The sequence below is a fragment of the Odocoileus virginianus genome, chromosome 9 (assembly GCF_023699985.2).
Source record: "Odocoileus virginianus isolate 20LAN1187 ecotype Illinois chromosome 9, Ovbor_1.2, whole genome shotgun sequence".
Taxonomy (NCBI): Eukaryota; Metazoa; Chordata; class Mammalia; order Artiodactyla; family Cervidae; genus Odocoileus; species Odocoileus virginianus.
Window position 1 is genome coordinate 59,860,577 of NC_069682.1, and position 15,146 is coordinate 59,875,722.

The 15,146-nt window shown below is 37.3% G+C and overlaps 1 protein-coding gene across 2 annotated transcripts in view; it reads right to left on the reverse strand.

Moving 5' to 3' along the window:
* TRPC4AP (transient receptor potential cation channel subfamily C member 4 associated protein) overlaps positions 1-15,146 on the reverse strand; it is a 67,377-nt gene that overhangs the window by 31,397 nt on the left and 20,834 nt on the right. For both annotated transcript variants that reach the window (XM_020894011.2, XM_020894010.2), the window contains exons 4-7: positions 11,463-11,520; positions 9,410-9,465; positions 5,052-5,180; positions 69-276 (exon numbers count right to left, since the gene is read on the reverse strand). In XM_020894011.2, coding sequence (XP_020749670.1) covers positions 69-276; positions 5,052-5,180; positions 9,410-9,465; positions 11,463-11,520 — 451 coding nt within the window. The remainder of the gene's footprint in view (positions 1-68; positions 277-5,051; positions 5,181-9,409; positions 9,466-11,462; positions 11,521-15,146) is intronic.

Below are 15,146 nucleotides of genomic sequence, written 5' to 3' on the forward strand. Positions count from 1 at the left end.
GAAAGAGAAGATTTAGGAAGGGTTCTCAGTGCTACAATGTAAAAATTCTGACAACTTAGAGAGTTTACCTTGGTTAATTTCAGCTGCAGAAGGCCCCAAGCTCAAGCTCTTCTTCTGCTGAGCATTTTTGGCAAGAAGCGTATGCTTGTCATCATTCCCTGTATCCATCTCTGAAATGGTGACAGCCAGAATCCGGCAGAAATTAGCAAGCTGTTGCTGATCGAAATTGGATACTAAGGAACTCAGATTGGGGACTTCATCTAGTCGGATCATTTCCTAAAAAAGACACAAACAAAACAATTCCCATGCTCAGTTCATTTGAGATTGAATGTGCCGCTCTACTGCATTCCCCCAAGAATGGAGCTTGGTATTTAGACCACTTAGGTTCAAATCCCAGCTCCGCAATTTGCAGCTGTGCAACCTTAAGTAAGTCACGGAACTTAAGTCTTTGTTTTCTTATTTGTCAAATGGAACTAACCTAAGTCACAGGCTTGGTTTGAGGATCAAACCCTTTGAGCGCCACTATTTGTATTCTCTACCTTTGCTCATATGTCCCATTTTGGCTTAAAAAAAAAAAAAGTCTACCATTCAAGTTTTATGAATGAGAAACTGCCACAGATGTTCTCTTTTTAAAAAATATTTTAAATATAGCTGAAGGACCCTGTGTGTCCCTATCCAGTTGCCTTCACTTCTTTCCCCTCAAAGGTAACCATTACTTTGAACTCTATTTATTATTTCTACACACGTTCACACTTACAAATATTTCCACAAAAATGTTGTTTACAACCTACTATGTATAAAATAAGCTACAAAGCTATATCATATAGCATAGGGAATGCAGCCAGTATTTTATAATTTTAAATGGAGTATAACCTAAGGACTTTCCTGGTGGTCCAGTGGTTAAAAACCCTCCTTGCAATGTAGGGGATAAGGGTTTGATCCCTGGTCAGGGAACTAAGATCCCACATGCCTAGGAGTCACTAAGTCTGCAGGCCGCCAACTATTGAGCCTGCATGCCACAGCTAGAGAGTCCACGTGCCACAACAAAAGATCCCACGTGTCAAAACTAAGACCGGATGCAGCCAAATAAATTCTTAAAATAAATTTTAACGGAGTATAATTTTTAAAAATTTTGAATCACTAAGCTGTATACCTGAAACTAATTATACCTCAATAAACAAAAATATATGGTTTTGTTCTGCATGCAGTGTGATTGACATATTATACCCTATTTTTCACAGTCAACAATGTAATTTAACTTTATTGATACAAGTAAGTCTGGTTTATTCATTTCTCACTGTTTTACCCTATAATTTATTCTATCTCCTTTTAAAATATTTCTATGTTAAACTGGACTATAATTTTTCACTATTAAATTTGCAATGAACATTCCCACAGGTGTCTCCTTGTGTACCTGCCTATGTAACCAATTATCAAGAGTAAATGATAGACATTCTCCCCTTTTCCTGTAATAGAAGTATTCCCAAAGTTTCAGGTTCAGTTTGATGTCTACTGTAAATTTTAACAGATAGTCAATATCACCTTAAGGAATTTTCTTTCTACTCCTAGCTTTTATCATGAGTTGAGTACGGAGTTTAATGAAATGCTTTTTGTTATTTGGTTATATTCTTATTTCCTTTTTTTCTTAATAGCCACAAATATTGCACGTACATCACATGAGTTTCTCTCCTTGAAGCATTCTGACATTCCTCAGATAACACCTGCTACCCCTCATCCCATAAATTTACTCATCTTTCACTGGATTGGGTATTTCTCTATCACTGCACGTATCACATGAACTTGAAGTTTTCTATTCTTGCATCTAATTTCCCAAATAAACTGACACTGTCTTGAAGGCGAGGTGTGTCTTACCTTCTCTCCAGAGCTTCAGTGCATAGAACCTGGTAGTGAGGGTCTCAATAAATATGTACTGAACAAGTGGATGACTCCTAGAAGCCTTCCTGAATCCTACTCCCATTTCTGGTTGTCTGTGGAGGGGTATTTGGGAACAACTTCCACCTTTGCTTCTCAGTAACAACAGTAACAATAAATGTTGGCTATTGTTACTGAAAACTGGGACTCGCAGCTCTCAGCTTGGAGTCGGCTAACTCAGGGTGTGGGTTACACCCCAGGCCCTCCCACTCTTCAGCTGCACTTCTTTGGGTTATGTTCTAATTTTTATTTAATACTTGGTATAATATATGCTACAAAGTAAAACAAAGTGAACAGCTATGTGTGCCTTCCCTATCACATTTCCCTGTCTCTCTACCACAGGTAGCCACTATCCTGAATTTTATTATTGTTTTTTCAGTGAAAAAAGTTTTGTATAATTTGAGTTTGCCTATTTTTGAGCTTTATAAAAATGATATACTAGAGACAATCTTTTTTGACTGACTTCTATTAATAATTTCTATGATTTGGCTATGTTGCTGCTTACAGCAATATTCATTGTATAATATCCCATTGTGGGAATAGAGGACATTTATCCATTTTCCTGTTGATGGATAAGAGAGACCTGATTTCAGGCTCTTAATCAATAATGCTATAAACATTCTTATGTGTTTCTTGATGCACAGGTGCAGAAGTTTTTCTGGGGCAGTGGCTTCCAAACCATTCTGACAATATTCAAGAGTAAAAAATAAATTTTCCATCACAACCTAGCAAACATACATAGGTGAATGCATAAATATGTGTATAAACATGAAACAAAAACTTAGTACCCTTACACAATACATTTTGATCTTTTCTATTAGCTGGGAGATCCACTGAATCAATTTCACACCCTCATGGCTTCAATTTAGTGTTTTTATTTCTAGGAATCACTGTTCTGGGGACTTCCCTAGTGGTCCAGTGGTTAAGAATCCCCCTGCCAATGTGAGGGATACAGGTTTGATCCCTGGTCCAGGAAGATCCCACATGCCATGGAGCAACTAAGCCCCTGTGCCACAACTACTGAGCCCAGTGCTGCAACCACTGAAGCCTGTGCGCCCTAGAGCCCATGCTCCAAAAACGAGAAGCCAATGCAATGAGAAGCCTGTGCACTGCAACTACAGCGGAGCTCCTGCCCGCTGCAACTAGAGAAAGCCTGCACAGCAGTGAAGGCCGAGCATAGCCAAAAATAAATAAATAAAAGAATCACTGTCCTGGAATTAAGCTTCCCCACAAGTGTGTCTGGACATAGGTTACAGGTGATCTAGGCCACGATACTAATGCCTCAGTCCTCTAGGAAATGCTTCCGTAGGTGTTCGGTTACAGGGAAGGCACATATTCAACTAGAAAACAAAATAGGTTTACTCCACTGATACAAAAAGGTGTTCGCAGTAATGTGTTTGCAGTGATACACATTCTCATGGAAGTTAAGCATCTTCTATTTATGGATCATTTGTCTCTCTTCTGTAAAATGCTTGTTCCTATCACTGCCCATTTTTCTACTGGGCCATTTGTCTCTTCCCTGCTGATGTGTAAGAATTCACAATAAATTCTATTGTTGCTTTTGGTCTTTTTTGTTGTTTGGCCATGCCACGAGGCGTGTGGGATCTTTGTTCCCTGACCAGGTATTGAACTCATGCCCCTGCAGTGGAAGCTCAGAGTCTCCAACCACTGGAGTACCAGGGAATTCCTCATGATAAATTCGGAATACCAATCTTTTGTCAGTTGAATGAGTTTCAAGTATCTTTTCCCAGTTTGTGGCTTGTGTTCCCACTCTCTTTATGGTGTCTATTCTTTCAAACTGCACTGACATCTAGCAGAACTCATCACTATTTCTGGCAAAACAGAAAAGTATGAGAGGGGAGAGAGCACATGACGGACAAGGGGGCAAAGTTATGAAGGAACAATCCTAGAGTCTCATGCTGAGATTGTCAGGGAGTTTGGAGTTTCCGCCTTGGAAGCCCCTTCTCACAAACTGGAACATACAATTATTGGAAAAATAACAAAGCCTTTTCATCAAAGGGCACAAAGGGTCTGTCTGGGATCTGCACACATCTCCAGTGTGTTCCTACAGACAATGGGTCACTTGTGCATCTTTGGCCTGGGCAATGACAAGCAGAGCCTGGGGAAAGTGCAGCAGGATGACAGGAGTGAAAGTGGGGATCTCCACAATGCACACGGTGCTCTTTTCACTGCAACAGCAACTCTAAGAGCAATGCTAACTCCCACCTCCTCAGTAAAAGAAAGAAATCTGCCAACTGTAACTGACACGGACTGGGGGAAGAAAACCAGGTCCTAATAAGCATTATGCCAGAAATCTAATACAGTGCTTCTCTAACATGTCTACAGATGTGTTCTGGGGAGGTCTGTGAGTGCTTGGTGACAAGTTTTTAATTTAGTGCTTTCGATTACAGCTTGCCTTTTTTTTAAAAAGCATATTCTGGATCATTTGAAAGTCCATCTTAAGACCAAGTAGCAGGAGTTCAGTGCTCATATTTGTTATTTCCTAAGTTGGTGTCAATTAAAACTGCTGAAGATTAATGAGAAAAAAACACAGGTGAATATAACAAGTGAAAGTCAAACATCACCACAAGAAAGCTTCACAACAGTTCAAATACAGAGAAGTGATAGCAAAACAGAGTCCCTGCGCAGCACAGAGCAGAAGAGCTATGCTAAAAAGATCCTGCATCATAATAATTAATGAGGGACAATTTGATTTTAGCAAAGTAACATTAGCTAACATATTAAATTCACATGAATTTGTCCTTTTGAGTTTTATAATTAGTTTGATTTCAATCTGTTTTAAGTTTTAAAGTCACTTAAGACCCGTTATAAGGAGCATAACCTAGCAAATATATTTAAGTATTTTTTAATATCTTTAAGCATGTATATGTTTATATATAAATATTCTGTTAGCATATACTATATATTATAATAAATATTATACATTTATAAATATATTTAAGTATTGATAAGGAATATGGTAAAACTCTTGTTTGAAAGAGTTCTTGTATATTACTCATGTTTAAGAATACAACTGTCGCGCGGAGGAAAAAAAAAATACAACTGTCTGAGACATTCTGCTCCAGCTGGTCATGCACCAGCTAGAGTACCCAGCTCACCTTTTTAACACCCAAAATATCTTCAATGAGGGTTGCTGTTTGTAAGAATGTCTTCTTACTCGTCATCAGTGTAAACAAGAAGATCACAAAGTCATTCTTTTCTGCCAAACGCTTTGTAACCCCTTCCGTCTATCAAGGGAGAAGAAAAGACAGAACAGGTTAAAATCACAAAATAAAATATGAAGGGCAAAATATCCCCTCCAGACACTGGAAAAGCAATTCCATGCTATACCAGGAACTGTGGCTGAGACCTTAAATTCCTAAAACTATATATAAAACACTGTGTATGAATGCATTTTTTTCTGGGGAGGAGTTTTTAAATAATATCCATCATAGGTTCTTAACCTAGTATCTGCCTAATATTTAAATCAAGCACTAGAAGCCAGCACCTAGTAGGCCAAGTTTTATTTGGCCAGCAGCACCTTTTAAATTTTGAATTTAGGTCTTCAGACAAGACAATCTTACCCCAGGTTAGTCTCAAGTTCCCACTCCAAAACAGGCAAACCTTGTTTTCTACCTGATCCTTGGAGGTGGCACTGGTGGTTGCAACTTTAAAAGCCCTAGGTTTCCATCTAACCTGGATGCAAATCAGATCAGCACAAGGTTGGACCATATCATCCTATCTTCTTTATGCTTTTGTTTCTTCTTTCTTCTCTTTCCTTTCTTTGTTTCATTTTCTCTTTCCTTTTCTTTTTTTCTTCCTTCTTTCCCTGTCTTTCCTTCCCCTTCCTTGCCCTTTATTAAAACTGAACTGTGTTCTACTGGATAATATCATTAACATTAGGTATCATTATTAACAAACACTCTCGTTAAGACTGCCCCATAAGACTATTAACAGCACGGAAGCTGTGAATGATGGAGTCTTTACATCATACACGCATCATCTTTTTTTTAATAAGAACAATTTCTTACTGGCTTTAGTTATAAGAATAATTGTGCACTACCTGAACAATTAGCTTATTTTTATCTTATTGGTCTGTTTGTGCCTACCTGTGCCACCTGTGCCACATTTGACTACTGAGGACGTGAAATGTGGCTAGTCTGAACTGAGATGTGCTGTAAGAGTAAAAACCATACTGGATTTTGAAAGTTAAAAAAAAAAAAAGAATGTCTCATTAATAATTACTTATAATGATTACATGTTATCTCACTAATAATTAGTCATGTTGATTATATGTTGGAATAGTATTCTTGATATACTCTGTATTAAATAAAACACACTGTTAAAAGTAACTTCAACTATTTCTTCCTACTTCTTACTTTCAAAAAAACTGGCTATGAGGACATTTAAAACAACCCAGTATGCTGGAGTGATGGGTTATTTCATCTGTTTTTGGAGTGTTTTTATATTATACTCTAATATTCTTGAGAGACCAGTATAATACATTTTTATACTTTTTAAAATGTGGTACACAAAAGCAAACACAAAATATACATAGCCTAACCAGTGACTAAAAATGCAGGTTAGGATGCATGAAACAAGCGCTCGGAGCTGGTGCACTGGGATGACCCAGAGGGATGGGATGGGGAGGGAGCTGGAAGGGGGGTTCAGGATGGGGAACACATGTAAATCCATGGCTGATTCATGTCAATGTATGGCAAAAACCACTACAATACTGTAAAGTAATTAGCCTCCAACTAATAAAAATAATTGGGGAAAAAAAATTAAAATGCAGGTTAGGTGCAGGTTTATTACATAACTCCTTTTTAGAAAAGAAAAAACAGGTGTGAATCTTCAGTTTTAAAATTCTACATGTCTTTTACAATACATTTGTTATTTAAATGACCTCTAAATGGTTAATGTACAATGAATACTTTTTTTCTGAAACTGATATGATTATTCTAAACAGAATAAGAGAGTATTGGGAAGGGCTGTGTGCTGCTTGGAGACCACCACCAGCACATGCCTTCTTCTAGAATCCAGGCATCCAATGTGTGCAAAATGCTTTTGAAGACTAATGATTATGCCTGATTTTAAAGTCAGTCAATGGAATTAGAATTTCTTTTTGTTCTGAAACATCAAAGGGCATTCAAAAAAATAAATGAATTTGCTTTCATAGGCTACAGAGGCAAACTCAAAATTATGATTATCTGCATGCAGTAACACTCCTTTTCAAATATTTTTGAAGAATTTATACATTTTATAAAGAATGTCTTAAAGGGTGTAAGTTTTCTGATACTGGTTTCACAAAAGGACAAGTGTTGCTAACAATAACTAACAGTAAATATCTAAGTTCAAGCTAATGTATATGCAACAGGCAATTAAGGTGGCTAATCATAAACCACAAGGCATATTTTCCCTTTGAAAATATGAACTAGTTTGATCCGCATTTCTAGAGTTACTTGGGTAGAAAAACAAAAACAAAAACCACTTTAATTCAGCTGAGAGTTTTGATGAATTTATTGTTCCTAAAATGTAACCAGGTAAACAGTAAATGACACGTACCACTGAACTACACTATTATTTTAATTTTTCTAGAAAAAGATGGCCTGCTGTGTTGGAAGGGATGAATAAGCACTATTGGACCAATGAGGAAAATGTCACAGAATGTCTCAGTTTCTTCCATGAACTATACTTTCTTCTTCCATGACACATGTTTCACTCCATAAAACTTTGTCCCCAAAGGAGCTTTAAATCTGCTTTGTGCCTTTTTGGCCTGACAGTACTCCTTCTCCATCACTTTTCCAAGGACCCATGGTCTTTAAGATGCACCCGAAGCGTGGACTGGGACGCGGGTCAACCAGTGGGCACAGTGGCCGGAAGCTGGAGAGTGGGGACTGGAAAGCAGTCCTGGGGCCAGGACCCCAGGACCGAGGCCCACCACAGAGAGATGGCCCGAGGGAGCAGGAGGGAGGAAACGTCTGGCAAGAAGCGCCCCCAGAGGAAAGCTGCACGGCCATGGAAGCAGGGCACCACTGCTGAGTCACACACAGGGGCGTAACTCCTTTTAAATATTTTATTTCAACTGAGGAGTAGACTAAGCTTGCTTTAGCCTTTTTTGGTGACAGTAGTCTTTGATGAATCCTTCTGAACTCTGAACTTACTGACAGATTAGGCCCCTAAACTATTTGTCATTTGTATGTCCCTAAGACATACCTCTCTTGCTCAGGACCTCAGTTTTTATTTCCTGTATGTTTATAGTTATATCCAAAGCTTATCCCTTTTTAATTCTTTTTATTCAAATGGTCTATCATGTATGTTGTCAAGATCTTTGTGGATGCTGATTTTTACCTTAGGATATCAATCCTGAACTAATAAACAAGTTATTCCTAAAGGTAAAATAAAAAGAACCTACATGTTTTGTGTTATATTTCTATTGCAGAACACTATTATACTAGATGCTTAACTGTGTTAAGCACTGAAACATATTTCCCTATTTGTGTTGGCTGCTAAGAAGCTTAAACCCAAATTTGTACCCCATCCATGGTACAGATGATTTTATGTTCAGCCCAATTCCTGGATACCTGCTTCTAAATTAATGATCCTGGTAGATTTTACATGCTCCTAACAAGATGCCTGAAATCTTTCTTTGAATGAGACAAGCAATGAAATGAAATGAAATATTCCTTTGTGCTTTCACTGCATATAGGTTTCACTTCTACAACAGCATCTGTTTCCTTCTGTTATATACGATTCACTCTTTATAGTTTACCACATAAGCTCCCAAAAGACAGGTACTGTGTCTTACAAAAATTAACACTGTATATTGCTTTACAAAGTGCTTCTACATCTATCTCATTTAATCCTCACAATAACCCTATGGTGTTATTATGATTACTAGCCACACTCTACTAAGAAATGAAACTGAAGCACAGGGAGAATGAATAAGCATGAGGACAAGAGCCAGAACCCCGAATCAACTCCCAGCACTAAGTGCTATGCTCTCTCTACCAAACCGCTTCTCCCAGTCACCATTTTTCTCCCTCAGTGATCAACCTAGATGAGTGTCCTGCTCAACACAAGGTGGGCCTTCTGGTTCTTGTTCTGTTTTCTAACAATAAAAGTGAAGGAGTAGGGACAGTAGAGTTTAAAGAAATCCTAAAAGGTCATAGACAGTCTTCCAATGCTTGCATCCATTTAATAATATTTGTTCAGTCTCTGCTTGGACTCCTCCAGGGCTAGAGGAGTTCAGTAGCTGTTGAATCAGCCATGGTTCTTAGCAATTACTATGAAATTTTGCCACCGCACAATTTCTACCTGTTGGTTCTGGTTCTCAGACACACATAAGTCCATAAGTCCAATTCTCCAATGTGTAAAGATAGCTGTCATGTCTACCACCCCCATTCAAATCTCCCTTCCTCAAGCACTGCAGATGTGGTAGGGAAATAAATGAGGTCCCAGTGGTAGGGGTACTTACACAGACACAGGTATTATACAAGATGCTCAAACAGTCCTTGGACATTTCATCACTTACTGAAAGTGAAAGGGGAACAACTGGTTATTTTTCTCATTGAAAAGACAGTACAACAGAATCAAATTTTTGAACATAAGAACTGTTCCCTCATAATCCCAAAATGATTTTTTTCTTTTCAGCATACCTCCTTCCAGTCCTTATTTACCCAAGTTTCAGGATGCCTATCAGAGCCTATTAACCAATTTGTATACAGCTTTGATATACTATTATGCTTATTAGGCTCCACAGTCTTCATAATTTCAACCTGTTGTGGTGTTATCACTTAATAAGCCATTTTCCCTTTGTAGCTTGCTTAAAATCATATCCAGCTTTTAAAAAAATATTTGCTATTTAAGTAGGCTAGAAATAAATAATGTAACATATAGCCCTAATTTTATGCTTGTGTTGAACTGGTTCCCTAAAACACATTTCCAAAAACAGAATTATAAGAATCCACTAAAACTAAAGTATCAGCACCATAATTGTTGTTATAAATCTCCATTAAAAATTCTATTAGCAGCAAACAAGGAATTCATTTTTACTCCAGACTCAAAGTGTTTTATTTTATTATTTGTGCTAAATAAAAGGCTTTAAATCCCTAACCTACTGACTCTAATAAAGAACTAGTTACCTCTCCGTAAGCAGAAACAGAAGAGTACAACAAAAAGGAAAATAAATTTTCATGACCTCAAAAGCAGGAGATAATACAGCTGAGTATGAACCACAGATAAAAGTGTTTTGTTTGGCATCATTTTTTATTTTTAAAAACTGTTTACATTCATTCCCATGCTGCCACAAACTCTAAAATGTTAGATTTCCCTTCACAATCCCAGTGGCCAGCCCTGCCAAGCTAGAGTGACCAGAGGGCTAACTGACATAATCTTTAGACAATGGAGATGTCCTACATCCCTCACCACCGCTTTTCAATCTAAGGGGACTTTTTGGTTTACTTCATGACTTCAGAGCAGGCTGGAACACCAAATCAGTGTATTTCAGTACTTTTAGACCTTCATTTTCAAAGGGAATTGGAATTCACTCATTCATTAAATATTTATTCAGCATCCACTCTGGAGCAGATACAGAATATACAGAGGTTAGCAGGGGGGGAAAAAAAAAGACAAAGCCTCATGGAACTTATAAATTTAGAGGGGAACACAGAATAAATAAGTACACCAACAGGTAATTACAAGATGCTACTTGCTACGAGGACCAAGGACATGAAGAACCAGTTTAGATAGGATACAAAGGTATGACATCAAAGATGAGCATAAATCCTCTTAACTGCTACTGCACATATAAACAAGGCCTTCCTTATATACACTGTGTCATGCTGATTTTGTTTGGAAGAAAAATTTCTCATTAAAAAAAACGAAACTGATGTTTGTAGTAAACATTCATCAAATGTTAACTGATCTCTGGCTTTTAATGTCAAAGTAAGTGTACTTACAGATTTTTTAAAAATTATAAAAGGACTACCTAAACATATTATTTGCAACATGTGTAAGTTATAAAGACTAATAATAGAACAATACCTACATACCCACCACCCTTTCAAGAAATTATGTGCTACTACTACCTTAACACTCTGACTTTTCACCATTCACATTCTGGTAATAATGGAACTTTCTACAAAGAGCATGAATAATCTCATAACAACAAAAACAAGACAATAATTAAAAAAAATAAAATAAATGATCTTGCCAGTTTTTTCCTTACTCTCAATTAATGATATGAGAAATAAGAATTTGCAAAGAAAACATAAAAGCTGAACCCAAAGACTGTTAGAAACTACAAAGATGCAATTCTTTTAGTCCAGTAGTTTTCACACTTTTTGTTTTAAAGCACCAGATTTGTATTTTCTACTGAGTATAAAATAAAGAGAGCAGTTAGGTGGAGAATGTTCTAACAGCTGAATGTAAGGCATGTCCTCAGTGTTAAGGGAAAGAAGAGACACTCCTGGGGATCACCACAACAGCAGGTTAGGAAATGAGCACCAGTGGCTGCTGAGTATACTTACTTTTCAGTTTCTGTCCCCGAATAGAGATTGTAGGCCTCATAAGAATTTCTACAAGGAGCTATTTAAAAAACAAAAAAAAGGATAAAACCTTCAAAATTCAAAGCACAACTTATAAAATAAACTTTGCTGTGATAACTCATGGCCCAAATATCTGTCATGGTACTGCAAGACCCTTTCGTTCCCAACACGGGGAGAAGGCAGTGAAGTTCAGGGAAATGAGCACTGTACCAAGAGTCAGGAAATCTGGGTTCTAGTCACATCTCAGTCACCTATTCTCCATGTAAACTTGGGCAAGTCAGGGTCCCACTGTGGTCTCAGCTCTCGTTTCAAATGATGAGAATGTTAGATTAGTTAACCTCTGGGATCCAATATGGCTTCAATTTTTTAAAAGCTGCAGAACATTATAACAATGATAACTCTTGCTTTAGAATATTTATGTTCTTTTATAAACACAAGTTTATAAAAAGAATCACAAAATACACACCATAAACTGTTAATACTGATTTCCATAGGGGGCTGGAGAGGATATGCATTCATTTATCACTTTACATACTTTTAATACAACATGTAACTGTTGTAACAGCTTTCCTGGTGGCTCAGACAGTAAAGAATCTGCCGGCAATGTGGGAGACCCAGGTCTGATCCCTCGGTCAGGAAGATCCCCTGAGAAGGGAATGGTCCACTCCATTATTCTTATATACTGCCACATTATATTCTTATATAATGCCACACTTATACTGACCCACTCCAGTATTCTTGCCTAAAGAGTCCCATTGACAAAGGAGCCTGGTGGGACTTCATGACATTACAAAGAATCAGACATGACTAAGTGACTAACACTTTCACTTCATAACTGTTTAAGCTGTTTATAATAAAAATGAATTTAAAAACTCATTCTGGAAAAAAAAAACCCACACATTTTGTTGAAACAAAGAAAGAGTTTATAATGATAAAAGGGTCAATCCATTGGAAAAGATATAACAATAATAAACATATATGCATCTAATAACAGAGTCTCAAAATACATGATGCAAAAACTGACAAAAATGAAGGAAACAGACATGTCAAAAACAGTAGTTGGACAATACAATACTCCACTTTCAATAATGGATAGAAAATGAGGTATCACCAAATAGAAGACCTGAATATGATAAACCAATAAGCTCTAACAGATAGCTATAAAATTCTTCCCAGCAAGAGCAGAATACATGTTCTACTAAAGCACACATGGAACACACACACACACACACACACACACACACACACACACACACAGAGGAATACTACTCAGCTATAAAAAAAATGAAATTTTGCCATTTGCAGCAACATGAACAGACTTGGAGGACATTATGCTAAATGAAATAAAACAGAGAAAGACAAATACTATATGAATATCACTTGTATGTGGAATCTAAAAAATAAAATAGTGACTATAGCAAAAAAAGAAGCAAACTCACAGATGCAGAGAACAAACTAGTAGTTACCAGTTGTGGGGAGGGGCAACATAAAGGTGGGGGAAGTACAAACTACTGAGTGTAACACAGGCTACATGAATATATTATATAACATGGGGAAGATAGCCAGTATTTTAGAACTATAGATGGAGCATAACCTCTAAAAACTGTGAATCACTATGCTGTACATTTGTAACTTACATAACATTGTACAGCAACTGTACTTCAGTAAAAATGCAAAAAATTTCTCTTAAAAGAAAAAAAAAGGAATTATCTCAAACCAATAGCCTAATCTTTTACTTCAATTCACTGGAAAAAAGAGGTGCAAGCCAAACCCAAAGCAAGCAAAAGAAAAGAAATAATAAGGATTAGAATGGAAACTAATTTAGCAGAGAACAGAAAATAACAGAGAATATCAACGATATCACCTCTGACTCTATGGAAAACAAAAACTCCCTTCCTCCTGGTGAATATTTTTAACCATTATATGTAATGCCACACTAAGCATTTTTGTATACAAAGCTTTTATCTCATTTTGACTTATGTCCTCAGAAGAGATTCACATAAATGCAAACAGAGCAAAATCAGTAACGATCTTTAAGATTTTGAGATATATTACACAAAAGCTTTTCAAAGAGATGCCCTGCTTTTCAGTCATCCCAGGAAAGTATGAGGAGCTTATCCTGTATAGATTATTATATTTAAAATAAATTGTCTTCTAATAGATGATGCACTATGTCAATGAACAAATTAAAAGTCCTTGAATGCCAAACATGGATTACACCTGGCCCACAGACATAATTCATGTGGTCCATATCTTCTGAAAAGTTGTGATTCTACTTAAGAATCTAGATTTCCTACATCCCTGAGGGCAAAGGTCAACAGAAATGGAAGTCATTTCCCACAAAAGCAGGCATGCACTCCCCAATTCATCTCAATCCCTGCAGTCATTTAATTTATGCAGATCATCTTATTCTGGGCCTGTTTCACTATATGCCTACTTGATCCCACAGGTGTCTAACTTCACGAACCCTAGGATACACCTTCCAGAGTTACATTAGGGGTTTGTTCAAGTTGACAAGGAATGGTCTAGACACAATTCCACTTCAGCTAAGCATTAGGCAGCATGTTGAAAAGGGAATTACTCTGGAGCCTTTCTGGGGATTGGCAGAGGAAGAAATAAAGATCTTTGAAAGGTACTTTTAGAAGCAAGATGACAAGAGAATTCAGCAAGAAAAAATGCACCCAAATAATGGTTAGTGAAGAACAAAATGATCCAAGCAAAAGCCTCTATCTGTAAACAGACTGAGATTCTTGGAGAAGCTAACCTAACCCAAAGCAGGGAAGAAAAACTCCACAAAATCAAAAACTAATGATCCGAAGATGTCCTGAGATGGGACATGTACCTGCAACAGAAAAGCCTTGTTCCCACTGCAAATAAGACACCAGGCTAAAGACTCCTATCTTATTTTTCCTCCCAGGAACACACTGGTTTCTATTAAGCAAATTCTTTGATGAACGATTCAGAAGTGAAGGCCCTTCAAACTGGTCAGAAAGTAAATGCAGCAGGACCACTGGGATTGCTGAAGAGGGAATGCTGAGCAACAGTTAAAGGAATAGTCTATGGCTCATGCTATGGATGTAAATGTTCAACACTCAATTTTTGCTTTGGGGAAAATGGCATCTTTAAGGAAAGGAAATGTTTCTTCAAATTGAAGTAATAACATGATAGGAAACACCCTCTTCCAACAACATAAGAGAAGACCCTACACATAGACATCACCAGATGGTCAATATCAAAATCTGACTGATTATATTCTTTGCAGCCAAAGATGGAGAAGCTCTATACAGTCAGCAAAAACATGACCAGGTGCTGACTGTGGCTCAGATCATGAACTCCTTATTGCCAAATTCAGACTTAAATTGAAGAAAGTAGGGAAAACCACTAGACCATTCAGGTATGACCTAAAATCAAATCCCTTATGATTATACAGTGGAAGTGAGAAATAGATTTAAGGGACTAGATATGATAGACAGAGTGCCTGATAAACTATGGACGGAGGTTCGTGACGCTGTACAAGAGACTGGGATCGAGGCCATCCCCAAGAAAAAGAAAGGCAAAAAAGCAAAATGGCTGTCTGAGGCGGCCTTACAAATAGCTGAGAAAAGAAGACAACTGAAAAGCAAAGGAGAAAAGGAAAGATACACCCATTTGAATGCAGAGTTCCAA